Source organism: Salvelinus fontinalis, chromosome 1, assembly GCF_029448725.1.
Source record: "Salvelinus fontinalis isolate EN_2023a chromosome 1, ASM2944872v1, whole genome shotgun sequence".
NCBI classification, from domain to species: domain Eukaryota; kingdom Metazoa; phylum Chordata; class Actinopteri; order Salmoniformes; family Salmonidae; genus Salvelinus; species Salvelinus fontinalis.
In genome coordinates, this window is record NC_074665.1 from 45172548 (window position 1) to 45200532 (window position 27985).

At 41.5% G+C, this 27985-nt stretch overlaps 2 protein-coding genes across 4 annotated transcripts in view; one reads left to right on the forward strand and one right to left on the reverse strand.

Annotated features, from left to right (window-relative positions):
- fkbp10b (FKBP prolyl isomerase 10b) lies at positions 1 to 14919 on the forward strand. Its single transcript, XM_055923028.1, has 10 exons — positions 1 to 367; positions 939 to 1084; positions 1558 to 1747; positions 6338 to 6483; positions 9562 to 9751; positions 9892 to 10037; positions 10842 to 11031; positions 11279 to 11421; positions 13574 to 13737; positions 14158 to 14919. The coding sequence occupies exons 1-10, from the start codon at positions 177 to 179 to the stop codon at positions 14341 to 14343; spliced, it is 1692 nt and encodes a 563-aa protein (XP_055779003.1). The 5' UTR covers positions 1 to 176; the 3' UTR covers positions 14344 to 14919.
- LOC129855418 (7-methylguanosine phosphate-specific 5'-nucleotidase-like) overlaps positions 14666 to 27985 on the reverse strand; it is an 18043-nt gene continuing 4723 nt past the window's right edge. For all 3 annotated transcript variants that reach the window (XM_055923078.1, XM_055923067.1, XM_055923072.1), the window contains exons 4-10: positions 25466 to 25535; positions 25177 to 25223; positions 24960 to 25045; positions 24677 to 24766; positions 17538 to 17700; positions 16813 to 17013; positions 14666 to 16373 (exon numbers count right to left, since the gene is read on the reverse strand). In XM_055923078.1, coding sequence (XP_055779053.1) covers positions 16257 to 16373; positions 16813 to 17013; positions 17538 to 17700; positions 24677 to 24766; positions 24960 to 25045; positions 25177 to 25223; positions 25466 to 25535 — 774 coding nt within the window. In that variant the 3' untranslated portion in view covers positions 14666 to 16256. The remainder of the gene's footprint in view (positions 16374 to 16812; positions 17014 to 17537; positions 17701 to 24676; positions 24767 to 24959; positions 25046 to 25176; positions 25224 to 25465; positions 25536 to 27985) is intronic.

Genomic DNA, 27985 nt, shown 5'->3' on the forward strand with positions numbered 1-27985 from the left:
CTCTTCTTTAGGAAAAATCCTGTGCTACTCCGTATACAGGGGTTAGTGTAGTGTAGAAACGAGTGAATGAGTGCGTTTCAAGACTGATGCAGGCCTATAAATTACTTACAGAAATAGTTTAATACTTTTTTTTATCAAGTTAAAATCAGTTTTTTCAGGATTCATTCTTATTTATAATGTTTGCAAGCAGTCTTTTATTTTTACTGCTGAAGACGTGGTCGTACGTTGGATGCAATCCCACGATTGGAGATGTAGTCGTGGACAGATATTCGATACCAAAACTTTGTCCCAGAGAAGTAAAAAGTGGGGATTATGTTCGTTATCACTACAATGTGACATTCCAAGATGGAAAAACATTTGATTCGAGGTAAGATACAAATAATAATCATCTTTGTCAAGATTTTTAATCACTGAATAAAAATGTGTTGATGTCCGTTAAGTTTTGTTGATGTAGCCTTTCTTTTGCAAAAATTGTGTAGCACACAGTGGGTTATTATAATCATCTGTAGGCTAGAATATTCTGCAGTCCTGATTGAAGTTCCATAAGTGCGTGCATTACTTTGTAGCCATCTATCCTAAAATAAAGACAATTATGTATCCGGCTATTGTGTATCGTACATATTATGTATGTAATTAAGCTAAATAATTATATGCAAAACATGGAAATTATTTGACTGCAGCTTGCCTTTCGTATAGCATAGGTAGGCTACAGGCTTTGCAGAATGCAACGCAATCACGGCCATCTTTTGAAATGGTTATAAACTAAAAGCAGTTGAATGAACTACGATACTCATTCGTCAAAAGGAATAACTATTATTTTAATGCATCAACTTCATTACAAATGAATGCCAAGAAATAGCCTATTGCCCTATTCTTTCTGCATAGGCCTACTATTTGCTGTCTAACTCTGTCATCCTTTCATGTCCTGGCCTGCTCAGCTATGAGAGGGGAGCTGCGTCGATAGGACAGACAGGCCAGGGCCGGCTCATCGCTGGCATCGACAAAGGGATCCTGGGCATGTGCGTCAACGAGAAGAGAAAAGTCACGGTGCCACCACACCTTGCCTATGGCAGTCTTGGAGCAGGTACTCTACACCGAGTTATATCGTTTACTTTACCCTGTAATGTCCTTAAATCAACAGAATGAGAGCTAAAATGGCCACCACAGTGGAATTTGGTGATTTTAAATTTTACAAAATTGGTATATACTTGTCATAAGTGTTTATGAACTGCTTCTAATGCCTTAGTGCCTAATGTCTTATAATGAACTTGACTTATTAGCCATTGTATTGCCATATAGGAAAACAAATACGTTGATTTAACATTATAGGGCCTTATAAATGGTTATAACAAGGACATGTAATGTTAGTATTAAATGCACTGGTAGGCAATTACAGCACCCTCATATTGAGGCATTATAAAAAATGGGGAAAAAACAAGTCAATAAATATTCAAAACATTCAAAACATCTAAAAGGCGTATAAACATTTGGACTTTTTTTTAATCTAATTGTCTATTTGAATGTATTATCGTACTTTTACTACTTATCCACTGTCAGGTGATGTGGTCCCTCCCGACAGCACTCTGGTGTTTGACCTGATGCTGTTGGACATGTGGAACAAGGCTGACCTGGTCGTGACTGAAACTGTCAGCAGTCCCCGGGACTGCAGACGCTCTGTGAAGCGCACAGACTTTGTGCGATACCATTTCAATGGTACCCTTCTGGATGGGACCCCCTTCGACTCCAGGTGAGTCCACTCCTGGACAGGGAGTGAAAGCATAAGGGTCAGGGTGGACAGATGGTAAGGTACCCAGTGGTAGTGTGGAGTGAATTTCGACCCATTTGTATTTATTTGATGAATAAATGCATTGTGAAATCAGGGTGAGATCTTATTTAAAGGGTACAGACATAAGGACTTCATAACTCATCCATAAGCCATACATACACATGTCAACAACCACAAGTTGACATAGGATGTCTTACGTAGACCGACATAAGTGCCTTCCAAAGGTTCACACCCCTTGACTTTTTCCACATTTTGTTGTTACAACCTGAATTTAAAATGGATTACATTTAGATTTGTTTGACACTGGCCTACACACAATACCCCACAATGTTAAAGTGAAATTACGTTTTTCAATTCATTTTTAAAAGTAATAAAAATATGAAATGCGAAATGTCTTGAGTCAATAAGTGTTTAACCCCTTTGTTATGGCAAGCCTAAATAAGTTCAGGAGTGAACATTAGCTTAACACGTCACATAGTAAGTTGCATGGACTCACTCTGTGTGCAATAAATAGTGTTTAACATGATTTTTTTTAATGACTACCTAATCTCTGTACCCCACACATACAATTCTCTACATCATTCAAGTTTGTTGCTTTATGAGAAGGTGTTAAAGGTCCCTCAGTCGAGCAGTGAATTTCAAACACAGATTCAACCACAAAGACCAGGGAGGTTTTCCAATGCCTCGCAAAGAAGGGCACCTATTGGTACATGGGTGAAAAAAAATCTGACACTGAATATCCCATTGAGCATGGTGAAGTTATTAATTACACTTTGGATGGTGTATCAATACACCCAGTCTCTACAAAGATACAGGCGTCCTTCCTAACTCAGTTGCCGGAGAGGAAGTAAACCGCTCAGGGATTTCACCATGCAGCCAATGGTGACTTTAAAACAGTTACAGAGTTTAGTGGCTGTGATAGGAGAAAACTGAGGATGGATCAACAACATTGTAGTTACTCCACAATACTAATCTAATTAAGAGTGAACAGAAGGAAGCCTGTGGGGGGGGAAAAAGGAAAAATCCTAGGGGGGAAAATGTTGAGGTGGTAGCATAATGTAATGGGAATGCTTGTCATCAGCAAGGACTAGGGAGTTTGTCAGGATCAAAATAAATATGAGAGCAAAGCCCAGGAAAAGAAGTTATAGGAAAATCCGCCTCAGTCTTATGAAAACCTATTTAATTTTTTATCAAGACAATTAGACCAATCTTTATGCCAAAGACACACCAGATTGGCTTTCCAATAGGTGTTGAGTGTTCCTGAGTGCTCTAGTCTCAGTCCTGACTTAAATTTGCTTGAAAATCAGAGACAAGGTTTGAATATTACTGTCCATCAATGATTCCCAACCCAATTTAATGAGCTTTAGCAATTTTGACAAACAATTGATATACAGTTGAAGTCGGAAGTTTACATACACATAGGTTGGAGTCATTAACTTGTTTTTCAACCACTCCACAAATTTCTTGTTAACAAACTATAGTTTGGGCAAGTCAGTTAGGACATCTACTTTGTGCATGATACAAGTCATTTTTCCAACAATTGTTTACAGACAGATTATTTCATTTAGAATTCACTGTATCACAATTCCAGTGGGTCAGAAGTTTACATACACTAAGTTGACTGTGCCTTTAAACAGCTTGGAAAATTCCAGAAAATGATGTCATGGCATTAGAAGCTTCTGACAGGCTAATTGACATCATTTGAGGTGTACCTGTAGATGTATTTCAAGGCCTACCTTCAAACTCAGTGCCTCTTTGCTTGACATCATGGGAAAATCAAAAGAAATCTGCCAAGACCTCAGAAAAAAATAGTAGACCTCTACATGTCTGGTTCATCCTTGGGAGCAATTTCCAAACGCCTGAAGGTACCACGTTCATCTGTACAAACAATAGTACGCAGTATAAACACCATGGGACCACGCAGCCGTCATACCGCTCAGGAAGGAGACGCGTTCTGTCTCCTAAAGATGAACGTACTTTGGTGTGAAAAGTGCAAATCAATCCCAGAACAACAGCAAAGGACCTTGTGAAGATGCTGGAGGAAACCGGTCCAAAAGTATCTATATCCACATAACCTGAAAGGCAGCTCAGCGAGGAAGAAGCCAGTGCTCCAAAACCGCCATAAAAAAAGCCAGAATACTGTTTGCAACTGTACATGGGGACAAAGATCATACTTTTTCGAGAAATGTCCTCTGATCTGATGAAACAAAAATAGAACTGTTTGGTCATAATGACCATCGTTATGTTTGGAGGAAAAAGGGGGAGGCTTGCAATCCGAAGAACACCATCCCAACCATGAAGCACGGGGTGGCAGCATCATGTTGTGGGGGTGCTTTGCTGCAGGAGGGACTGGTGAACTTCACAAAATAGATGGCATCATGAGGTAGGATATATTGAAGCAACATCTCAAGACATCAGTCAGGAAGTTAAAGCTTGGTTGCAAATGGGTCTTCCATATGGACAATGACCCCAAGCATACTTCCATCACAAAGCCCTGACCTCAATCCTATAGAAAATGTATAGGCAGAATTGAAAAAGCGTGTGCGAGCAAGGAGGCCTACTAACTTGACTCAGTTACACCAGCTCTGTCAGGAGGAATGGGCCAAAATTCACCCAACTTATTGTGGGAAGCTTGTGGAAGGCTACCCGAAACGTTTGACCCAAGTTAAACAATTTAAAGGCAATGCTACCAAATACTAATTGAGTGTATGTAAACTTCTGACCCACTGGGAATGTAATGAAATAAATAATTCTCTCAACTATTATTCTGACATTTCACATTCTTAAAATAAAGTGGTGATCCTAACTGAACTAAGACAGGGAATTTTTTTACTAGGATTAATTGTCAGGAATTGTGAAAAACTGAGTTTAAATGTATTTAGCTAAGGTGTATGTAAACTTCTGACTTCATCTGTATGTTGCCCCTAAGAGTTGTGCAAAGTTGGTAGATCCCTATTCCAAATAATGGTTGCCGAAGGTGCTTCCACCAAGTATTAACTCTGGGGAGGTGGAGACTTGTCCAATTATGATATTTCACTTTTATAATTTTTTTTGAATTATATAAAATGTTCTATAACTTTCTTTCACTTTGAAAACAGGGAGTAGGTTGATCTGGTAAAAGATAATACAAACAAAAAAAACATGAATTTTTATTTTTTTTCATCATCTTTCAAATGCAATAGAAAGTCCATAATATAAAATTGCGTTTAGGCGCAATTTATATTTTGGCCACTAGATGGCAGCAGTGTGTGTGTGCAATGTACAGTTCGATCCAGTGAAGTATTGCAATACTGGACAATATTTTGCATCAAGTCTGCCCAAATGTGCCGTATTGGTCAATTGATACATTTAAGTACATAACTATAGAGAACATACACAAATTATATGGTAATACAAAATATAAGTTTACACACTCCCAGGAATGTCATACATGATCTGTAGGATAAAAAATAATAATAATTGTAATCCTCTTTTTTTTGTTGATATTATAAGGCAGCAAAATGTGAAAAAAGCTCGAAAAAGCTTGAGGGTGTGTAGACTTTCTATAGGCCCTGTACATTGCAATTATGTTGATGTTTGATACTGTGACATAATGAAAACTACAACTTGTGGTTGTTATGTCCTTATGTCGATACCCTTCAAATTAAGTGTTGCTACATTCGACAGTGTTACCACTGAGGGCCACTGAGGGCCACTGCTGAAACTAACAAGAGGGGCATCATCTGACAACAAGCGACTAAATGACTACCAATGATTTGCTGCTATTTGTAGCTGGGATTGATTTCACATCATGACGTTGAATTGCATGGAATTCTACGTCGGGCAGAAATGAGCGTTTGAATCAGGAAAGTTACCTCTCACAACCTCTACAAGCTAGAATGTTGAATAAAATGATATTTGAACGTACTTTGTCCGTGCGGTTGGTCCTTTCAGCGGTAGGAATGTGAGACAATATATCCACAGGGAAGTATAATTACATTAACTTGTCAACGTGCTGGTAGTGCGTTCAGATTGCTATCACCTGAAGCATGCTCACAAGATAAAAATATATGCACGAGACACATGTTTACATGGTTCTGCGCCTCCTTCAAGTGATATAAATCTGAACGCACTACCAGCGCTTTGGCAAGTTGATGTAATTATACTTTCCTGGGGATATATTGTCTCAGATTCCTAGCTCCAAAATAACCAATCGCACGGACAACTGGTAAAGTACGCTAAAATATCATTTTATTGAACATTCTTGCTTGTAGAGGTCATGAGAGGAAGTTTTCCTGATTTAAACCATCATTTCAGCCAATTAGAATTATATGCAATTCAATGTCAGGTTTCCAGGCAAATCATGAAGATGAATGGTTCCAAATATCACACAACCCTGAAGTCAACTGAACTTCCTTCCAAATTAACAGTCCTGTCTATGTGTGTGTGTGTGTGTGTGTGTGTGTGTGTGTGTGTGTGTGTGTGTATGTGTGTGTGTACTGTGTTATCCAGGTGTGTGTTAAGAGGAGGAGGATGTGTGTTTGACTTTGCGCTTGTGTGAGCCCTACGTAGCTACAACAAGGGGCAGACCCACGACAGCCTGGTGGGGGAGGGCTGGCTGATCAAAGGCATGGACGAGGGCATACTGGGCATGTGCGTGGGGGAGACCAGAAACATAATTATTCCACCCTTCCTGGCCTATGGAGAGAAAGGATCTGGTAAGTACAAGAATGGAAGGAGGGGATAGAGTTATGTGAGAGGTGGGAGGGTTGTGGGATTATTCATGTTTTCTTTTTACACGGGTTATATTCATTAGGCAGAGAACGGAAGAAAGCGGGAGGGTCTTAAACAGGGAGGAACTACCGGGACTTGTCCAATAAGAAATGCTAATTTTCGTTTGCCGTTGCAAACCGTTTTACTACGGTGTGTCCTGGTGAATGTAAAGTAAGTAGCCTTGCACGAGCCAAGGCCGGATCACCTCATAGGAGCAGGAGCCCATCTCCTGTTTCTGGTGGGTGAGGCAGCTTGATGTATAGTACACCGCTTGGACAGGACGCTAGTCTATCGCATGTCCAATTTTCTGTCTTTCGTATGACTCGGACGATCAAATGCCTACCTTCCAATCTCAGGGCGGACACTAACCACAAGGCCACAAATTAATATGACCCTGGTTAAATTTACGACCGTTTTTTCCAAACTGGTAAGAAAACATTTAAAAAAAATAGATTATATTGAAGGGTTTAATTGATTCCTCTACCTGTTTTAATCAGCATTGACATCTCTCTACCTATAGGTCCACATAAATAGACTGAAAACAGTCTGTAAACAGCAGTCAGATTCAGCGATCCCTCCCAACTGTGTACTGTATGTTGTATTTGCCACCTGTTTGATTGATCTGGTTGGTTTATTGAATAACACCCAGTCTATATGTATCCAAAGTCCAGACAGACTGCTTCTATGTAAGCTCTGTTGGAATGCATTTATGCCGCATTTCCAATGAGGATTTACCCCAGTGTTTTACCCAGGGCCTTGCCTTAGCTTGGAGCCAAGGCAAGGCCCTGGTTACGTTTCAGCTGGCATTTACATAACACCTCACAAAGCAACAGACTTGAATGATGTCGAGGTTGTTGATTCTGTTCGCCACAAGTCTATAGTGTCTTAAAAAAAAAAAAAATTTAAGGTGTAATTTTTGTAAATTATTTCATAAGTAGTCTTGTCATACTCCTTTTTTTCAATAATATTTTTTTCCTTTCCTTTTTTTACATTACAAAAAACAAACTTATACATACGAACAATAATTTACAGACACATACAAACAATGACTACATCTCATCTGCCCTGACCTGCCGGCTCACACCCTGCATTATTGTTTGCCACTTCGTCTTAAATTGTACCAATTTGTTTTTCTCAGTCGCCCATGCTATTTCAATATTTAAATAACAAATCGTTAGATTTTTCCCATTGTGTCAATGATGGCTGATTGATTATTTATTTTTATTTAACTAGGCAAGTCAGTTAAGAACAAATTCTTATTTTCAATGACGGCCTAGTGGGTTAACTGCCTTGTTCAGGGGCAGAACGACAGATTGTTACCTTCGATCTTGCAACCTTTCGGTTACTAGTCCAACGCTCTAACCACTAGGCTACCTGCCGCCCCAAGTTTTTAGTATCTATTTTTTCAAAATGAGTGATGAGAAAAGAACCATCCAGCACATTTGGGTATCTCATTACAGCCCCATATGTCATGTCTTGAAACATGCAGACAGATTGATTAAAACTAAGTTGATATTGTAATACTTCCGACAGCCAACTTTCTAGCTCCACCCACAACTTCCAAAGTGTATAGCATTCCCTAAAAGCCGGGATTATTGAGTCATTATTAGTTCTACTCTTGAGACATGACTCTGCCGTTGTGCTTTAGAATTTGTGAATTTTGTCTCTTGTATAATAAATTCTATACATTCGTTTATACTGGATTAAACGTTATACTCCAACCTTCCCTCCATCTTATGCCAACATCAGTTCTTTTTAAATCTTGGTTCCAATATTTTATATTTTTCCTCAATCAAATAAAATTGTATTGGTCACATGCACATGGTCAGCAGATATTATTGCGAGTGTCGCAAAATGCTTATGCTTCTAGATCTGACAGTGCAGCAGTATCTAACAGGTAATGAGATAAGAATATATAAAAGATATGGATGAGCAGTGACAGAGCGGTTAAGATGCAATAGATAGTGTAGGATACAGTATATACATTTAAGTATTGCGAGATATGTAAACATTCTTAGTGGCATGATAAAAAGGGTTGCATTTATTAAAATGGCCAATGATATCAAGTCTGTAGGTAGGCAGCTGTCTCTCTGTGCTAGTGATGGCTATTTAACAGTCTCTCGTTCCCAGCTTTGATGCACCTGTACTGACCTCACCATCTGGATGGAAGTGGGTTGAACAGGCAGTGGCTCAGGTGGTTATTGTCCTTGATGATCTTTTTTGCCTTCCTGTGACATCGGGTGTTGTAGGTGTCCTGGAGAACAGGTTGTTTGCCCCCGGTGATGCGTTTTGCAGACCCTCTGGAGAGCCCTGCGGTTGTGGGCGGTGCAGTTGCCGTGCCAGGCTGTGATACAGCCCGACAGGATGCTCTCGATTGAGCACCTGTAAACGTTAGTGAGGGTTTTAGGTGACAAGCCACATTTTTTCAGCCTCCGGAGGTTGAACAGGCGCTTTTTTTCTTCTAAGAGATTGTCAGTTGGATATGCTCTCTGCAAGGTTTTGTAGATCTTTCCTATCATCTGAATGTCCTTTTCTGACTCAAATAAGATTCCAAAAGTCCAAAAGATTTCCAATCATAATTTCGTGATATGTAACTTTTAAGTTGCTTGTATTTGAAACTATCTACATTGGTCACTCAAATTACTTTGTAATTCTGCCGTGAAAATAAATGTATTTCCTGTTACCATGTCATCTACGGTTTCTATGCCTTTAGTTTTCCATGTGGGCCAATTTATCGATGAATTCTGAAAAGCTATCTGAGGGTTATTTCGTGTGAAGTTGTGTTTCTAGGGAGTGATATTGTGTGTCACACTCTTGATGGAAACACAAGAACACTAGAGCTAACGTTAACATTAAACACTGGTGACACCCTGGTGTGGTGGTAAGTCGAATTACCACCATTACCATTTCATTGTTTGGTGCATTTGCAGCCGTCAATCAGCATTGATTCCTCTTTAGACGATCAGACAGACATACTGCTTCTCTGTACAGCCTTTTCGACTGACTGCTTCGATCTCCTTCAGGTAAAGAGATCCCGTCCCAGGCCACCCTGGTGTTTAATGTCCTCCTGGCTGACCTACACAACCCCAAGGATGACATCATCGTGGAGAACCAGGTGGTGCCCGAGTCGTGCGAGCGCAAGTCTGTGGCCGGGGACTACATGCGCTACCACTACAATGGAACCTTTCTCAACGGGGTCACCTTTGACACCAGGTGAGCAATGTCCAGTTGTTATAGGCTGCGTCTCAGTAGTCTAAAATGGCATAATGAAAGACTGAAAATACTTCTTGAGTGATTACTGTTTGACAATGTCTGTCATTGCTTGTCATATCGAATCCCTCCTCTCTCTACAGCTACCAGCGGAACAACACGTACAACACCTACATTGGGATGGGCTACGTGATCTCTGGCATGGACAAGGGCTTGCAGGGGGTGTGCATCGGGGAGAAGAGGAGGGTCACCCTGCCCCCCCACATGGCCTATGGAGAGCAGGGAGCAGGTGTGGCTTAGTCCAGGGCAGATAGAGGGGCATCTTTTATTGGTAGTTACAGTAGGTTGGTTATGTAGTTAGCTTTTATTGGTAGCTATAGTAGGTTGGTTAGGTAGTTAGCTTTTATTGGTAGTTACAGTAGAGTAGTTAGCGGTCAGGGTTGTAAGCTCTCTCATTTGAATGATTTACATGTTAAAGGCCCAGTGCAATCAAAACTATGTTTTTCCGGTTTTCTGTATAACAGCTGATGGAACTAAAGACCGTAAAAGTGTGATTAAATACGATCATTGTTATTTCCTGGTTGAAAATACAATCTAGACAGGACCTTCTAATCGCCAGGTTTGCATGGGCGGAAGTTTCGGCTTCCCTGGTGACATCACCAAGCAGTAAATTAGTTAATAGACCAATAACTGCTAGTTGTCAGTTTTCCCTTCCCACTTAGACCACTCTGTCAGTCCTAGCATAAATGTTGCTTGAGAAGTAGTTTTTTGCTAAAAAGACATTTCTGTACATTTTAATGGAAACTATTACAGTAAGGTTCATTGTTACCCCGAAATTATTTGATATTGATATAAAAATGGCTTCATTGGGCTTTTTTAAATCCTATTTGTGTGGGATGAATACACCTTAAATGTATGATTTATTAAGTGCATACCTGTGTGAAATATGTATAAATATGATTAATTTAGTCTAAAATGTAACAGATAGCCCAATAGCTAGCTATAATTTAGGCACAACATTATATGTCAAATTATACAATAGTTTATATTACTGACTGAAACCCAGTTTGACCTCTCCGTCTTGCCGTACCAGGTAAGGATATACCAGGCTCGGCCGTGCTGGTCTTCGACATCCATGTCATCGACTTCCACAACCCCAAGGACTCTGTGGAGGTTCATGTGACTCACAAGCCTGAGGTGTGTAACCTGACCAGCGATGTGGACGATCTAATCCACTACCACTACAACTGCTCTCTGCTGGACGGCACCCGACTCTTCTCTTCGTGAGTACATTGCCCGGGGTCGTGTTCATTAGGCACCAAACGGAAGAAAACCGATTGAAACCCTCATGTGGATCCTTTTGTATTGACGGTCTAATTCATTTGTTGTGTACTTCATTTTGATGATATCGTATCTCTAAAACGGCCGTCGTTGGAAAGGAAATACAGATTGAAGACATTGCAGTTGACAGACATGCTCCATATGTTGTTTTTACATTCCCTTACCTGTGTTTATGTCCCTTGTGCCCAGGAGTGACTATGACAACCTGCAAGACACGGTGCTGGGGGCGGACAAAGTGATTGACGGTCTGGACGAGGGTCTGAGGGGCATGTGTGTGGGTGAGAGGAGGACTGTCATCATACCCCCTCACCTGGGCCACGGAGAGAAAGGGGGTGAGAAAGATGTTCACCGTGGGCCATCAGGGGACAAGGCAACAATAAAATACAAACAATACGCTCACTCAACTAAGAATGTGCTATTATACTCCCGCTGGTGCAATCACATACAGTTGAAGTCGGAAGTTTACATACATTACATTTTACATTTACATTTAGGTCATTTAGCAGACGCTCTTATCCAGAGCGACTTACAAATTGGTGCATTCACCTAATGACATCCAGTGGAACAGCCACTTTACAATACATACACCTTAGCCAAATACATTTAAACTCAGTTTTTCACAATTCCTGACATTTAATCCTAGTAAAAATTCCATCTGAGGTCAGTTAGGATCACCAATTTATTTTAAGAATGTGAAATGTCAGAATAATAGTTGAGAAAATGATTTATTTATTTCATCACATTCCCAGTGGGTCAAAAGTTTGCATACACTCAATTAGTATTTGGTAGCATTGCCTTTAAATTGGGTCAAATGTTTCAGGTAGCCTTCCACAAGCTTCCCACAATAAGTTGGGTGAATGTTGGCCCATTCCCCCTGACAGAGCTGGTGTAACTGAATCAGGTTTGTAGGCCTCCTTGCTCGCACACGCTTTTTCAATTCTGCCCACAAATGTTCTATAGGATTGAGGTCAGGGCTTTGTGATGGCCACTCCAATACCTTGACTTTGTTGTCCTTAGGCCATTTTGCCACAACTTGGAAGTATGCTTCGGGTCATTGTCCATTTGGGAGACACATCTGCGACCAAGCTTTAACTTCCTGACTGATGTCTTGAGATATTGCTTCAATATATCCACATTATTTTCCTCCCTCATCATGCCATCTATTTTGTGAAGTGCACCAGTCCCTCCTGCAGTAAAGCACCCCCACAACATGATGCTGCCACCCCCGTGCTTCACGGTTGGGATGGTGTTCTTCAGCTTGCAAGCCCCCCCATTTTTCCTCCAAACATAACGATGGTCATTATGGACAAACAGTTCTATTTTTGTTTCATCAGACCAGTGGACATTTCTCAGTTGCAAACCGTAGTCTGGCTTTTTAATGGCGGTTTTGGAGCAGTGGCTTCTTCCTTGATGAGCGGCCTTTCAGGTTATGTCGATATAGGACTTGTTTTACTGTGGATATAGATACTTTTGTACCTGTTTCCTCCATCTTCACAAGGTCCTTTGCTGTTGTACTGGGATTGATTTGCACTTTTCGCACCAAAGTACGTTCATCTCTAGGAGACAGAACGAGTCTCCTTCCTGAGAGGTATGACGGCTGCGTGGTCCCATGGTGTTTATACTTGTGTACTATTGTTTGTATAGATGAACGTGGTACCTTCAGGCATTTGGAAATTACTCCCAAGGATGAACCAGACTTGTGGAGCTCCACAATTTTTTTCTGAGGTCTTGGCTGATTTCTTTTGATTTTCCCATGATGTCAAGCAAAGAGGCACTGAGTTTGAAGGTAGGCCTTGAAATACATCCACAGGTACACCTACAAATGACGTCAATTAGCCTATCAGAAGCTTCTAAAGCCATGACATCATTTTCTGGAATTTTTCAAGCTGTTTAAAAGCACAGTCAACTTAGTGTATGTAAACTTCTGACCCACTGGAATTGTGATACAGTGAATTATAAGGGAAATAATCTGTCTGTAAACAATTGTTGGAAAAATTACTTGTCATGCGCAAAGTAGATGTCCTAACTGACTTGCCAAAACTATAGTTTGTTAACAAGACATTTGTGGAGTGGTTGAAAAACGAGTTTTAATGACGCCAACCTAAGTGTATGTAAACTTGTTTTTTCTATTATTTGTGTCTCTGCATGGTTCGGGAAGGGCACGTAAGTAAGCATTTCACTGTTAGTCTACACCTGGGTTCCATGTGTTTGATACCGTTCCATTTCAAAGTGACACCATGTTCACACATGTCTGCACTAGTGAGACACTCCTGCATAAAGGCATTTCAGGTGCAGGTCATCATTTACTGTAGCCCCACTTATTTATGTATCCATAAAGCCTCTATAACAGCTGCATTGACATTAGAACCGACAGATGTTGTGTTTTATGTAGCTGTTATAAAGGCATGCGTAAAGGAGGTCTACAATAAAGTATTACCCAGGTACACATACCGGTGTTGCTCTTTCACACTCACTCTCCTCCAGCCACTGGTGTGCCAGGCAGTGCAGTGCTTCACTTTGAGCTGGAGCTGATGGACCTGCAGAAGGGCGTGCCGGAGGGCTACCTGTTTGTGTGGGTGGAGGACGCCCCGCTGGAGCTCTTCCAGGCCATGGACATAAACCAGAACGGAGAGGTGCCCATAGAGGAGGTATGCCATCTACCGCACAGCTGGAATAGACTAGTAGAAAATAGATGGATCAGACCATCAAATAATATTGATGGGAGTTATAAAGTACCGTCTACTCCATTTAAGTGCAATATATTTTGTCAGTCCCAATTCAATGACATTCGTTTTATAGCTCTTGATAACTGGTTTAGTGCCCGCCTGCACGGTCTGTGGTCCCAAGTGGTTGCATTAAATTAGGGGTTGACTGTACACGAAAAACCCACCCTTTTGAAGATTACCATATTTGATTGGCATCTCATGTGCTATTTAGCCAAACCAAACTGCTTCTGCAGACATGTTCATGTAAGACAACGGTCAAGCTGTCATTTGTCATGACTCACACTAAACATGGCTGCTACTCCTCTTCACAACGCTCTCGTTTCTCTCTCTCTCTTCATCCAGTTTGGAGAGTTCATCATGCTGCAGGTGGCGGAGGGCAAAGGTCGTATGAAGCCGGGGGTGGACCCTGAAGAGATCATTGCTGACATGTTCAGGAACCAGGACCGCAACAAGGATGGAGTCATCTTCGCCGAGGAGCTCAAATTGAAGGTGGAGGAGGACAAAGAGAGGATGCACGAGGAGTTGTGATGAGGAGAGTGCACACGTTGGTAGTGTTCAAGGACATACATTTTGTGCAGCAATTGGTCACCGACTGAGCAAACTGACTGATCTTCAAATAATCATGAGTAATTATTTAGGATACAAAGTGATTTGTAGATCAGTCAGTCTAACGCACGCGCACACACACTAGTTCCAATTCTCCGCCCCGAAGTGTGCACTCGTTCACTCCACCTCGTGGATTTATAATATAAAGCATTGGATTGGAGTGAACAAGTGCACAGTTTGGTGACAAGGGTAGATCTACTCGGACCACAGCCTCTCTCTCAGGGATGGACCACACACACACACCTTAAAATATTCCAAGAGAGACCCTTTTTTTATACAGTGATCCCTTAACAGGTGTTATACATTTTAGATGGTGGGTAAAGAGTCTTACAAGAGTAATATGTGTTGCATGATTTGGTCATGTTTGATAAAGTGATGTAAAAACAAAACAAAAAAAAGTGTAAAAAAATTACACGTTGACAAATCAACCAACCAAACCAGCACTGTATGTTCCTGATCTGATGTTTACACCAATAAAACCATTTTTAGAAAAATAAACATCTTTTTTTTGCAGGATGTGATTGTCAGACTAATCAAATTTTACAAACCGAACATGCCCGCTAGGTGGCAGTATTGGAAAGTCTTTAAAATGTAGATTAAAAAACAGAAAACCACAAAATAACACATCTTGTTTTGTTCACAACTGTCTTCACTCTTCGCTAGGTCTTGAGATAGTACGTTGATATTGCAAAAGACAAGTGTTCTCAATGACATACCTGGTTAAATACATACAATCGAAATGTGAATAATAGTTAAAGCACTATTCTTCAATATTGTTTTAGGATGCCGGGAAATCTCAGCTTATATAGACATCCAGTTTAAAAGTACCTGCCTACAAGGAAACCAATACCTCTGTAAAAAAAAAAAAAACGCAAAGTAGTGGTTAAAGGGACATTATTCCCAAATGTCATAATTTGCATGAACATATTACATTTAGGTGAACTATCCCTTTAATTGTCAAGGAAAGCTTTCCTAGCAGCATAAGCATTTGCCACTGAACTCCACAGTGAGTGAGGTAACCATTTCATCTGTTACAGTACTTGTTCAACCAAATAAATACACTTATATACTACATTTGGACAAGTGTGCATAGGGCAGCATCCACACTTGACAATCACAAAATAATTGCGCCTCACAAATTAGAGGATGGGTATAGATGTACACAAATGAATACATTTAGATTAAGACTAGTCTCATATACACACACACACACTATCACTGATCAACTCTCTCACATGTTAGAATACTTACTGGGCGATACAGCAGCTTATACAGTGGATGCTCGTTACACAGCCCTGCGCCTTGGGAAATAAAGTGAATAGCGTCATAGCATTCTCCCATAACCGTGCGGAGACGGCATTCACGGTAAATGCCGCACATGTCGGCTCAATCGGAAATTACCTTTAAAAGGCGCATTGCTGACAAAGCGCGATCAGAATACTGGCCTTTAACTTAAAGTTACAAAATCAACCACTTCTCCAAATGGAAGGAGCTGCTTGTCCTTAGAGAGACCATAGGTACAAACATTAAGTTAACAGAATCAAGGGGCTTCGTTGAATGGGACTTGCAGCACCAACCCCACACATGAAACAAGGTGATTTCATTTAAAAAATAATGTCACTGAGGTGTTGAATTGGTTTGAAGGTGCCTGAGGATTATTGTGGCGCTATAATAATTGTGGTGCGTGCAGCTCTGTAAAGGTCAACAAAGGGTCAATTTCCTCTCTTTGTGATGTCGGCCATCAAGGCGGTTGATTCCTGACGCCTGTGCAAACGGGAAGTAACCTGACCCTAGGTTAACTTTTGGCCCGTGATTCGTTGCGTCCTCACGGCGGTTCACTTGGCCGGCGCAGTGGTGATGTAGTTGAGGATGGCGTTGGGGACGTCCATGGTTTCATCCTTGACCAGGACGATGTCGTATGAGTTGACGTATGACTCTTTCCTCTCCTCCACCTGACCAAACAGAACAGTCAGTACATTTTTACATTATAGTCTTATCCAGAGCGACTTACAGGAGCAATTAGTGTTAAGTGCCTTGCTCAAGGGCACAGACAGATTTTTTTTCACCTAGACGGCTCGGGAATTCGAACCAGCGACCTTTCGTTTACTGGCTCACCGCTAGGCTACCTGCCGCCGTAGTATCCAGCTAACACAGTGCTTCAACACCTTACATACACGGTTAGGAATACAGGTGAGCAGCATTAACAGATTGAAGGAATATTTAATGAAGTTTAGTACAAGTAAGTGAACTTCTGGCTTTTAAGTGGGTGTGTGGGAAATGTACAACATTTATCGGAAGTCAACATACAAAACGGACTTCCTTTAAATCCTCACCACTTCCAGGTTTGCAAAAGGCAACACAAAGACAAATACAGCACCCCTCAACACCCACCTGGTCATTGAGGAAGCCTATGGTGAGGGCGTGCTGAGTGTGGGCCACCCCATCGGCCATGGTGAGGTCTCCCAGAGAGTCCCCTAGCAGTAGCACGTTGGGCCGCTCTTTGAGCTCCCTGAAGTGGGCCGCGTGGAGCAGAGCGCCCTCTCGCTTGTTGAACGTGTGGATCAACTGGCCTTTGAACGCCCGCAGTACACCCTGCAGGAAGACATGGGTCGCACTTGTGGTCAACGGATTGCTGAGTTTGGGGAAAACGTGAGACATTTTGTGAATTTGGGCATAACGTGTACTTGCATTGGTTAAAGGCCAAAAATGCTGTAAGTTGATGAAAGTGATTAGGTAAACAAAACCAAAGTGTGGATTGCTGTATCTTCCTGCTTTCGGGACACCAATATGTCATTTTGTAATGTGGGTGAACTATCACTTTAGCAGTTCCATAGGCATTAGGCCAGTGTTTCCCAAACTCGGTCCTGGGGGACCCCAAGGGTTGCACATTTTGGTGTTTTCCCTTGCACTACACAGCTGATTCAAATAATCAAAGCTTGATGAGTTCGTTATTAGAATCAGCTCTGTAGTGTGAGGGCAAAATCCAAAACGTGCCCACCCTTGGGAAGTTTGGGAAATGCTGCATTAGGCACACATCATACTACACATAATTAGACTCGATGCTAGACTGGTTTGAAAATGTCCAAATTAACCAAACAGTCAAGAAAGAAACGTACGCTCTGGTCAAAGTCCATGTAGTTGGAGATGACGTGGACGTTGGGGTGGAAGACGTGGTTCTGTCTGATCACTTCCTCCAGGATGTCCCCCAAGCCAGCCGAGAAGATCAACAGAGGAACCTGCTGCTCCTGCAGCCGGTCGAAGAACACCTTATAGCCCTCCCTACAGAGACAGGGAGGGGGAAATATCATCATTGTAATTCTCCTATTCATAAGTATCCCATTTTCTATTATCTTCCTGACTTCTTTACCCCCCCCCCCCCCCACCCCCACCACTGATGTAACCGATAAGGATAAAGACAATCCGTTTCCACTAGCATTTCTAGTAGCACTAAAAATGCTAACACAAAGATGTTGGATCCAGCTAAATAACCAGCTAATTGACTTAAAACAATCAACACTTCCACTAGGTAAATGGAATATAAGGTTAACGAGCCACTGAACACGCCGATTTGCATGTGTGTTTTTCTGTTGCTCATTAGAAAAACTAGATTTCAGTCTTGTAGGTGTGTTTGGTTACTGATATTCGTCCCCCATGAGACAAGGCAGCCTATTTCACATCCCCAGAATGAATCTAAGAAATCTGTAATTAGTTTATACATTTTTACCGCGGATGTTTAAGTTGCACTATTTTACAACTAAATAAAAAAGGTGTTTGGTGCAGTATTTCTCAAGTAAAAAAAATGTGTGATGTGTTTTCTTATGTAAACAAAGTCAAAACTGCTGGGCGGGTCTGTCTCACTGTCTAAGTATTTGATAGAGCGCAATCACCGCCGCAGTTCACCCCATGTTAGTGGGCAAATGGACATGGTCAAATCAAAACCCCAACCTTCATTTACCCATTGTGACAGCCGACTGTTCCAAAATCCGTTTCAGACAAGATTGACTTTATGACCAAAATTATCCTATTTACACTTTGTAGTCAATTCTGACACTAGAAAAACAGTTTGACTTATATAGGCTGTTTTCAAAGGGATTTGTTGCATTTTTTATTCAAGACCACATAAAGAACATGTACCATACATACACAAGGTATCCTTGCAAGGGAGCGTAATTACATTCACATGTTATTAAGGGTACATTTTGGCTATATAGAGCAAATGTTTCAAGTGTCTGAATAAGAATACAATTTGGGATTAAGCCACAGAAAAACACCAGAAACAAACAAAAAAAACAAAAAATACAGAATAAGACCAGTACGACATGTCAGGAACTCTGACCAGACACCTTCATACCTACGCTGTCTATGTTCCAAGATTGATGGAATTCTCTCCATGTCAGGAAGTTCCCCGCATAGACCTAACCACATATCTTTTGAGGGTGTAAGTTTTGCTGCTAAAAGATAATCTAATACTTGAACCGGAGAGGATTGGAGTGTATCCACATGAACAATACCTAGGAGGAGATGATATGGGTCTGGTTGAATAATAATAGCTGTGATGTCCTGAAAAACATGGAGAATTTCAGACCGAAAATACTGGATTTTCAGACATTGCCAAGATATATGTGATCAAGTACCTATTTGACCACACTGTCTCCAACACGTAGTGGATAATCCTTTATTCATTTTATTAAGTTTATCAGGGCTCAAAAAACGATCTAGTACTTGGAATTGAAACTTCCTTGTTCGGTTACATGTAGTGGCTTTATATAGCGTTTTCCAAATTCCCCCAACTATCCTCTGATATCTGCACCTGTAATTCCACCTGCCATGAGTTCCTAAGATTATCTAAAGATAATATTAGCATGTTAAGGATATTGTGATAATCATTTGAAACGGTTCCAATGTTTTCCCCTTGATAAAGGGACCACCGATGAATTTCAAAAGCATTTCTCTACGGCTGGCCATGCTTTCCACCTGGCTGCCTCTACCCCGGTCAACAGCCCTGCAACCCCACAGCAACTTGCCTAAGCCTCCCCATTTCTCCTTCACCCAAATCCAGATAGCTGATGTTCTGAAAGAGCTGCAAAATCTGGACCCCTACAAATCAGCCCGGGCTAGACAATCTGGACCCTCTCTTTCTAAAATTATCCCCCGAAATTGTTGCAACCCCTATTTACTAGCCTGTTCAACCTCTCTTTCGTATCGTCTGAGATATCCAAAGACTGGAAAGCTGCCGCAGTCATCCCCCTCTTCAAAGGGGGTGACACTCTAGACCCAAACTGCTACAGACCTATACCTATCCTAAGGTCTATCTATCCTAAGGTCTATACCTATCTAAGGTCTTCGAAAGCTAAGTTAACAAACAGATCACCGACCATTTCGAATCCCACCGTACCTTCTCCGCTATGCAATCTGGTTTCCGTGCTGGTCCTGGATGCATCTCAGCCACGCTCAAGGTCCTAAACGATATCACAACCTCCATCGATAAGAGACAATACTGTGCAGCTGTATTCATCAACCTGGCCAAGTCTTTCGACTCTGTCAATCACCCCATTCTTATCGGCAGACTCAACAGCCTTGGTTTCTCAAATGATTGCCTCGCCTGGTTCATCAACTACTTCTCAGACAGAGTTCAGTGTGTCAAATCGGAGGGCCTGTTGTCCGGACCTCTGGCAGTCTCTATGAGGGTGCCACAGGGTTCAGTTCTCAGCCCCGACTCTATTCTCTGTATACATCAATGATGTCGCTCTTGCTGCTGGTGATTCTCTGATCCACGCAGACGACACCATTCGGTATACTTCTGGCCCTTCTTTGGACACTATGTTAACTAACCTCCAGACGAGCTTCAATGCCATACAACTTTCCTCCCGTGGCCTCTAACTGCTCTTAAATGCAAGTAAAACTAAATGCATGCTCTTCAACCGATCGCTGCCCGCACCTGCCCGCCCGTCCAGCATCACTACTCTGGACGGTTCTGACTTAGGTATTTGTAGTTGTCCACATATTCTAGGTGTCTGGTTAGACTGTAAACTCTCCTTCCAGACTCACATTAAGCATCTCCAATCAAAAATATAATCTAGAATCGGCTTCCTATTTCACAACAAAGCATCCTTCACTCATGCTGCCAAACATACCCTCGTAAAACTGACTATCCTACCGATCCTCGACTTTGGCGATGTCATTTACAAAATAGCCTCCAACACTCTACTCAGCAAATTAGATGCTGTCTATCACAGTGCCATCCGTTTTGTCACCAAAGCCCCATATATTACCCACCAGTGTGACCTGTATGCTCTCGTTGGATGGCCCTTACTTCATATTCATTGCCAAACCCACTGGCTCCAGGTCATCTATAAGTCTTTGTTAGGTAAAGCCCGGCCTTATCTCAGCTCACTGGTCACCATAGCAGCACCCACCTGTAGCATGCGCTCCAGCATATATTTCACTGGTCACCCCCAAAGCCAATTCCTCCTTTGGCCGCCTTTCCTTCCATTTCTCTGCTGCCAATGACTGGAACGAACTGCAAAAATCACTGAAGCTGGAGACTCATATCTCCCTCACTAACTTTAAGCACCAGCTGTCAGAGCAGCTCACAGATCACTCCACCTGTACATAGTCCATCCAACTACCTCATCCCCATACTGTTCTTTTATTTTGCTCCTTTGCACCCCAGTATCTCTACTTGCACATTCATCATCTGCACATCTATCACTGCAGTGTTTAATTGCTATATTGTAATTATTTTGCCACTATGGCCTATTTTTTGCCTTACCTCCCTTATCCTACCTCATTTGCACACACTGTATATAGACTTTTTCTATTGTATTATTAACTGTATGTTTGTTTATTCCATGTGTAACTCTGTTGTTGTTGTTTGTGTCGCACTGCTGTGCTTTATCTTGGCCAGGTCACAGTTGTAAATGAGAACTTGTTCTCAACTAGCCTACCTGGTTAAATAAAGGTGAAATAAAAAATATAAAAAATGAAGTAATTCAATCATCTTGTTAATAGGAGTAATCAGCCCAGTCATTTTTGGTAACAATGAATTGCCTTACTTGAAGGTACCTATAAAAATTTAGGTGGGATATAATGAATTCCTCCTGGATTTCTTGAAATTATTTCAAAATTGAGTCTTTGAATAGTTGAGACTCTACCAAGCACTCTTCCCATTCCCTAAATCAATTGGGACATAGTAACAGGAAGAAAGGCTGGGTTGTGGAATAAAGGCGAGTATCTAGAAATGTCATTACTCAGTTCATATTGGCATTGAACCTCCCTCAATGTAAGAGTAATAATTGGGTTTTGTTAAATCCTGTCAATAGAAATAGGGTCTGCTATAGAGAGAACACATATCACAATATTGACTCTCATTTCAAGCCATGACAAATCCTTTTGGTTGTTGAATCCATGATGCTGTGTGATTAAGTAATATGATTTAAGGTTAGGGAGGCCAAGCCCACCCAATTATTTGAACTGCTGTAGTGTTTTACAACTAATACGAGCCTTCTTATTTTACCATAAATTGTTTTGCCTATTGCTGCATTTAGGCGAGTAAAGGTTTTAACAGGAAGCATTGAAAACAGATAAAGCATTATTTACTGAAACAACTGATTCACATTTTCACTGAAACAACCCGACCTGCTAGAGATATAGGGAGGGGCATCCAACGGTCTTGATCTTCAGTGATTTTACTAATCACACGGGGGTAGTTCAAAGCATATAGTTTCCCATAGTCTGACGTAATATTATCACAAGTAACGCATGCTTGTCTTTGATACTTGAGGGTGCATCACCAAATGTCACCATAGCAATAGTTTACCAACGTTAATTTTAAAGCCTGATATCGCACTATTATTCACTTATTAATTTGGGGCAGCAGGGTAGCCTAGTGGTGGACTAGTAACCGAAAGGTTGCAAGTTCAAATCCCCGAGCTGACAAGGTACAATCTGTCGTTCTGTCCTTGAACAGGCAGTTAACCCACTGTTCATAGGCCGTCATTGAAAATAAGAATTTGTTCTTAACTGACTTGCCTAGTTAAATAAAGGTTAAATAAAAATGTATATTTGGAATCGTTGTCTCAGCCTCTTATGTACAGGATGACATTGTCTGCATATAGAGATATCTTGTGTTCATTTGGCCCCACCTGCAAACCATGAATGTTTATAGCGCTTCTGCCAGTTCGAGAGTGGCGAGAGGCAATCTCCTTGACGATTTGCTCATTGTAGTTCTAACAGATGATTTTGAACTTGAATATATCAACTCTATCCATTTTTTTTTTTTAATGCTCCCCCAAACTTCTTTAACGTTGCAAAAGACCCAGTCAACGTGGTGAAATGCCTTTTCTGCATCTCGAGATAGTATAACTGTTTGTTTGAGTTGGGTTTTAGAGTAATTGATAATATTCAGAGGTCGTCTTATATTCGACGTTGAGTGACGTCCTTTAATGAACCCGGTTTGATCTGGATTTATTAATTGTGTTACTACCTCCAACTATTTTTGTTAAAATCTTAGTAAGGATTTTAGAGTCACATTTTAGTAAATTTACTGGTCTGTGGGAACCAGTCTAGTGGGTCCTTACCTGGCTTCTTTAATAGGGTGACGGTTTTAAATGGCAGTCGCTCTTTAAACTTCAAAATTGTGAACTATCGCTTTTAATACTGAGCATAGTGTGGGTGTGTTGGGAGTAGGGTGAAGTTGCCCCTTGACGCTAATATTGGGTCAGCATTTCCCCAACTTGTTTAAGGTTAGGATTGGGGGAGAGGAAGCTGATCCCTGTACCTAGGGGAGACTTTAGCCTGTTACCAACCCTTAGTCAATCTTTTGGAAGAAAATGTGTTTGACCAGACACAATGCCATTTCACAGTAAACAAATGAACAACAGATTTTCAGCAAGCTTATAGGGAGGGCATTCAACATGTACGGCACTTACACAAATGACTGATGATTGGCTGAGAGAAATTGATAAAAGGATTGTGGAAGCTGTTTTGTTTGACTTCAGTGCAGCTTTTGACATTATCGATTATAATCTGCTGCTGGTAAAACATGTGTGGTGGATCAACAGTTACCCGTCTAACAGAACACAGAGGGTGTTCTTTAATGGAAGCCTCTCCAACATGAGTCAGGTATTCCCCAGGGCAGCTGTCTAGGCCCCTTACTTTTTTCAATCTTTACTAATGACCTGTCACTGGCTCTGAGTAAAGCCTGTGTGTCTATGTATGATGATGAGTAAACACTATACACGTCAGCTACCACAGAAAGTGAAGTCACTGCAACACTTAAGAGCTACAGTCAGTTTCAGAATGGGTGGCAAGACATAAGTCAGTCCTAAATATAAAAAATATATAAAAGTATTGTATTTGGGACAAATCATTCACTAAACCCTAAACCTCAACTACATATTGTAATGAATAATGTGGAAATTGAGCAAGTTGAGGAGACTAAACTGCTTGGTGTAACCCTGGATTGTAAACGGTCATGGTCAAAACACATTGATGCAACAGTAGCTAAGATGGAGTGAGGTATGTCCATAATAAAGCGCTACTCTGCCTTCTTAACAACGCTATCAACAAGGCAGGTCCGACAAACCCTAGTTTTGTCACACCTGGACTACTGCCCAGTCTTGTGGTCTGGTGCCACAAAGAGGGATTCAGGAAAAGTATACTGACCAAAAATATAAACGCAACAATTTAAAAGATTTTGCTGAGTTACAGTTCATGTAAGGAAATCAGTCAATTGAAATAAAAAAGGTCCTAATCTATAGATTTCACATGACTGGGCAAAGGCCCACCCACTGGGGAGCCAGACCCAGCCAATCAGAATGAGTTTTTCCCCACTAAAGGGCTTTATTACAGACAGAAATACTACTCAGCAACCCCCCCCCCCCCCCCCCCCCCCGACGATCCCACAGGGGAAGAATGTGGAGGTCCCGGGCTGGCGTGGTTAGATGTGGTCTGCAGTTGAGGCCGGTTGGACGTACTGCCAAATTCTCTAAAACGACGGAGGTGGCTTATGGTAAAGAAATTAAGGTTGTGGACACACACACACATATCATAACATACACACATGTACACATGGATTTTGTGTTGTAAATATGTGTAAATATGTGGTAGTAGAGTAGTGACCTGAGGGCACACATTCAATGTGTTGTGAAATCTGTTGTAATGTTTATAAAATTGTATAACTGCCTTGGCAGCAGCTCATGGGGACCCATAAATACTTCACCCTGGAGTGTTCAGAGTCCTACAGTGATCTGACCTGAGCATGGCACTGGACTGCTTCACTGCCTGAGCCAGCAGGTCCCTCCTGATCTTCTGTTGGATCAGCAGCTCATGGACACTGGTCCACCTGCAATGAAAAACCCAGGACACCGAGTTAGTGTTCCACTTCAATGACCACTTAGCGACCTAACATACACAGAAAAAAATGGAAATTAGATTAAACTGTACGGTAGACACCTTTTGGCATGAAACCAGAAAGAGAGGCTGAATATGTTTAGGTGTAGTGTGAGGTGGATACTGCCAGTCTGCCAGCCACTCACCACTCCACCATGTGAGGAAGCTTCTCCTCAACGGTGCGAGTTGCGTCGATCTCAATAGGGTAGTAGGTATTCAACAACTCCCTAATCTACATGGAAGGGAAAAGCGTGTGAGAGAGACAACAAAATATCTCGATAGAGAATTGACTTTTTCCTACTGTCTCATCAGAGGAACATTAACTTCCTCTGAGTCCTCTCCTGGTTTTGTGATTGTACTCACCATTTTCTTACAGGCGTCATTGATGAGCAAGTCGTTATCCAGGATATCTTGAACGGTGGGAAAGAAAATGGTAAGGGACTATATCTAATTGCACTTCAAAATAACTACTTTTGTAATCGCTTGGTATAATGATCCAGGGTAGTGTTCATTACGGCACGCAACAGAAAACGTTTTGTAAGGAAAAATGAAAATGAGTTTCTTATTGGACAAATCTAGGACCCTCAGTTTTCTTCCCTTGGTGCCTAATGAACACGACCCAAGTCTTGGTGATGGGGACCTGTGTACTCACTGTGAGTGGTGGGGCACCTCTTCCCGTTGTGGGCAAATCTGCTGAGGGTCATGTCAAAGTCCGAGATCACCTGTAGATACGAGGCATTGCTAAGAAGGGAGTCCTTTCCACTCATACACATGATTTGAAAAATGATTATTCAGGAGTCGGTAGAGACATTAATGAATATGTAAAGTACGATATCACTAGTGAATTAAACAGGGTAATGTTCCCGTGAATAGATAGGCATTTCCCTCTCCATAGTTTCAAGATGATCTATTTAGCTAAATTTTCTATCAAAGTTAATGATTGCAAGATCGCTCAACTTTTACGGGATATGTACACCAAGCACATCGACTTCACCATTTAAAATCAGGAGACAACATGGCCATTTAAAATCTATCTTTTAGAGACCCAATTCATTAATAGTACACTTATCATAGTTGGGTTTTAGACTAGAGAAACTGGAGAAATTATCCAGGTCCTCAATGAGGCCTTTTCAAGGTTGAAGATTGAGGACTCAAGAGAACTTGAATCATCAGCGTACATTGATACTTCTGTCTCTAATCCATACATTTTTACCCCTTAATGTTATCATTAGATCTGATTTTTAAAGCTAGCCGTTCAATGGCCATAATAAGTAGTTATGGTGAGAGGGCAACCTTATTTTACACCTCTTGACAATTCAAAGTTATCAGAGAATGAATTATTCATTTTGCATAAAGGATTGTTGTACATGACTTTTACCAATCTTAAGAGAGATTCTCCAAAATGTATCAAATCCGGGCACTTAAACAGATTCTAGATGTAGAGAATCAAATGCTTTCTCAAAACCTACTATAAATATATTACGCCTGGTTTCCCTGCATTCTAATAGTTTTCATTATTTCTAGGAGGTATCTAATGTTGTCTCCCATATATCTTCCTTTTAAGAATTCTAGGAGCAATACCTTTAGCCAATATTTTTGTGTCGCAACATTTAATGGTGAGGAGCCTCCCTATTTTTTTATTTTATTTTTTATAGACGGCGTCTTTGTATTGCCCCCCTGGCTCCTGCTTCGGTCGCAGGGAGATCAGTCTCTCTTTTTGTGTATCCGACAATTTGCCATTTATACAGTGCCTTTGGAAAGTATTCAGACCCCTTTACTTTTTCAAATCAAATTTTATTAGTCACATAGTCTGGGTAGCCATTTGACTAGATGTTCAGGAGTCTTATGGCTTGGGGGTAGAAGCTGTTTAGAACCCCCCCCCCCCAATATACACACAATACCCCATAATGACAAACCGTTATTTTGTTGCTAATTTATAAATGTGAAATATCACATTTACATAAGTATTCAGACCCTTTACTCAGTACTTTGTTGAAGCACCTTTGGCAGCAATTACAGCATTGAGTCTTCTTGGGTATGATGCTACAAGCTTGGCACACCTGTATTTGGGGAATTTCTCCCATTCTTCTCTGCAAATCCTCTCAATCCGGTTGGATGGGGAGTGTTGCTGCAGAGCTATTTTCAGGTCTCTCCAGAAATGTTCGATCAGGTTCAAGTCCGAGCTCTGGCTGGGCCACTCAAGGACATTCAGAGACTTGTCCCGAAGCCACTCCTGCGTTGTCTTGGCTGATGTGCTTATGGTTGTTGTCCTGTTAGATGGTGAACCTTTGCCCAAATCTGAGGTCCTGAGCACTCTGAAGCAGTTTTTCATCAAGGATCTCTCTGTACTTTGCTCCGTTCATCTTTTCCTCGATCCTAACTAGTCTCCCAGTCCCTGCCGCTGAAAAACATCCCCACAGCATGATGCTGCAACCACCATGCGTCACCGTAGGGATGGTGCCAGGTTTCCTCCAAACGTGACACTTGGCATTCATGCCAAAGAGTTCAATCTTGGTTTCATCAGACCAGAGCATCTTGTTTCTCATCGTCAGAGTCTTTAGGTGCCTTTTGGCAAACTCCAAGCGGGCTGTCATGTGTCTTTTACTGAGGAGTGGCTTCTGTCTGGTCACTCTACCTTAAAGGCCTATTGGTGGAGTGCTGCAGAGATGGTTGTCCTTCTGGAAGGTTCTCCCATCTCCACAGAGGAACTCTGGAGTTCTGTCAGAGTGGCAATCGGGCTCTTGGTTACCTCCCTGACCAAGGCCCTTCTCTCCAGATTGCTCAGTTTGGCTGGGCAGCGAGCTCTAGGAAGAGTCTTGGTGGTTCCAAACTTCTTCCATTTAAGAATGACAGAGGCCACTGTGTTCTTGGAGACCTTCAATGCTGCAGATATTTTTGGTACCCTTCCTCAGATCTGTGCCTCAACACAATCCTGTCTCGGAGCTCTACGGACAATTCCTTCGACCTCATGGTTTGGTTTTTGCTCTGACCTTATTGCTTGGTATGGAAACGGCTTGTCATCTGACCGCAAGGCGCTACAGAGGGTAATGCGTATGACCCAGTACATCACTGGGGCCGAGCTCCCTGCTATCCAGGACCTTTATACCAGGCAGTGTCAGAGGAAGGCCCTAAAAATTGTTAAAGACTCCAGCCACATAAGTCATAGACTGCT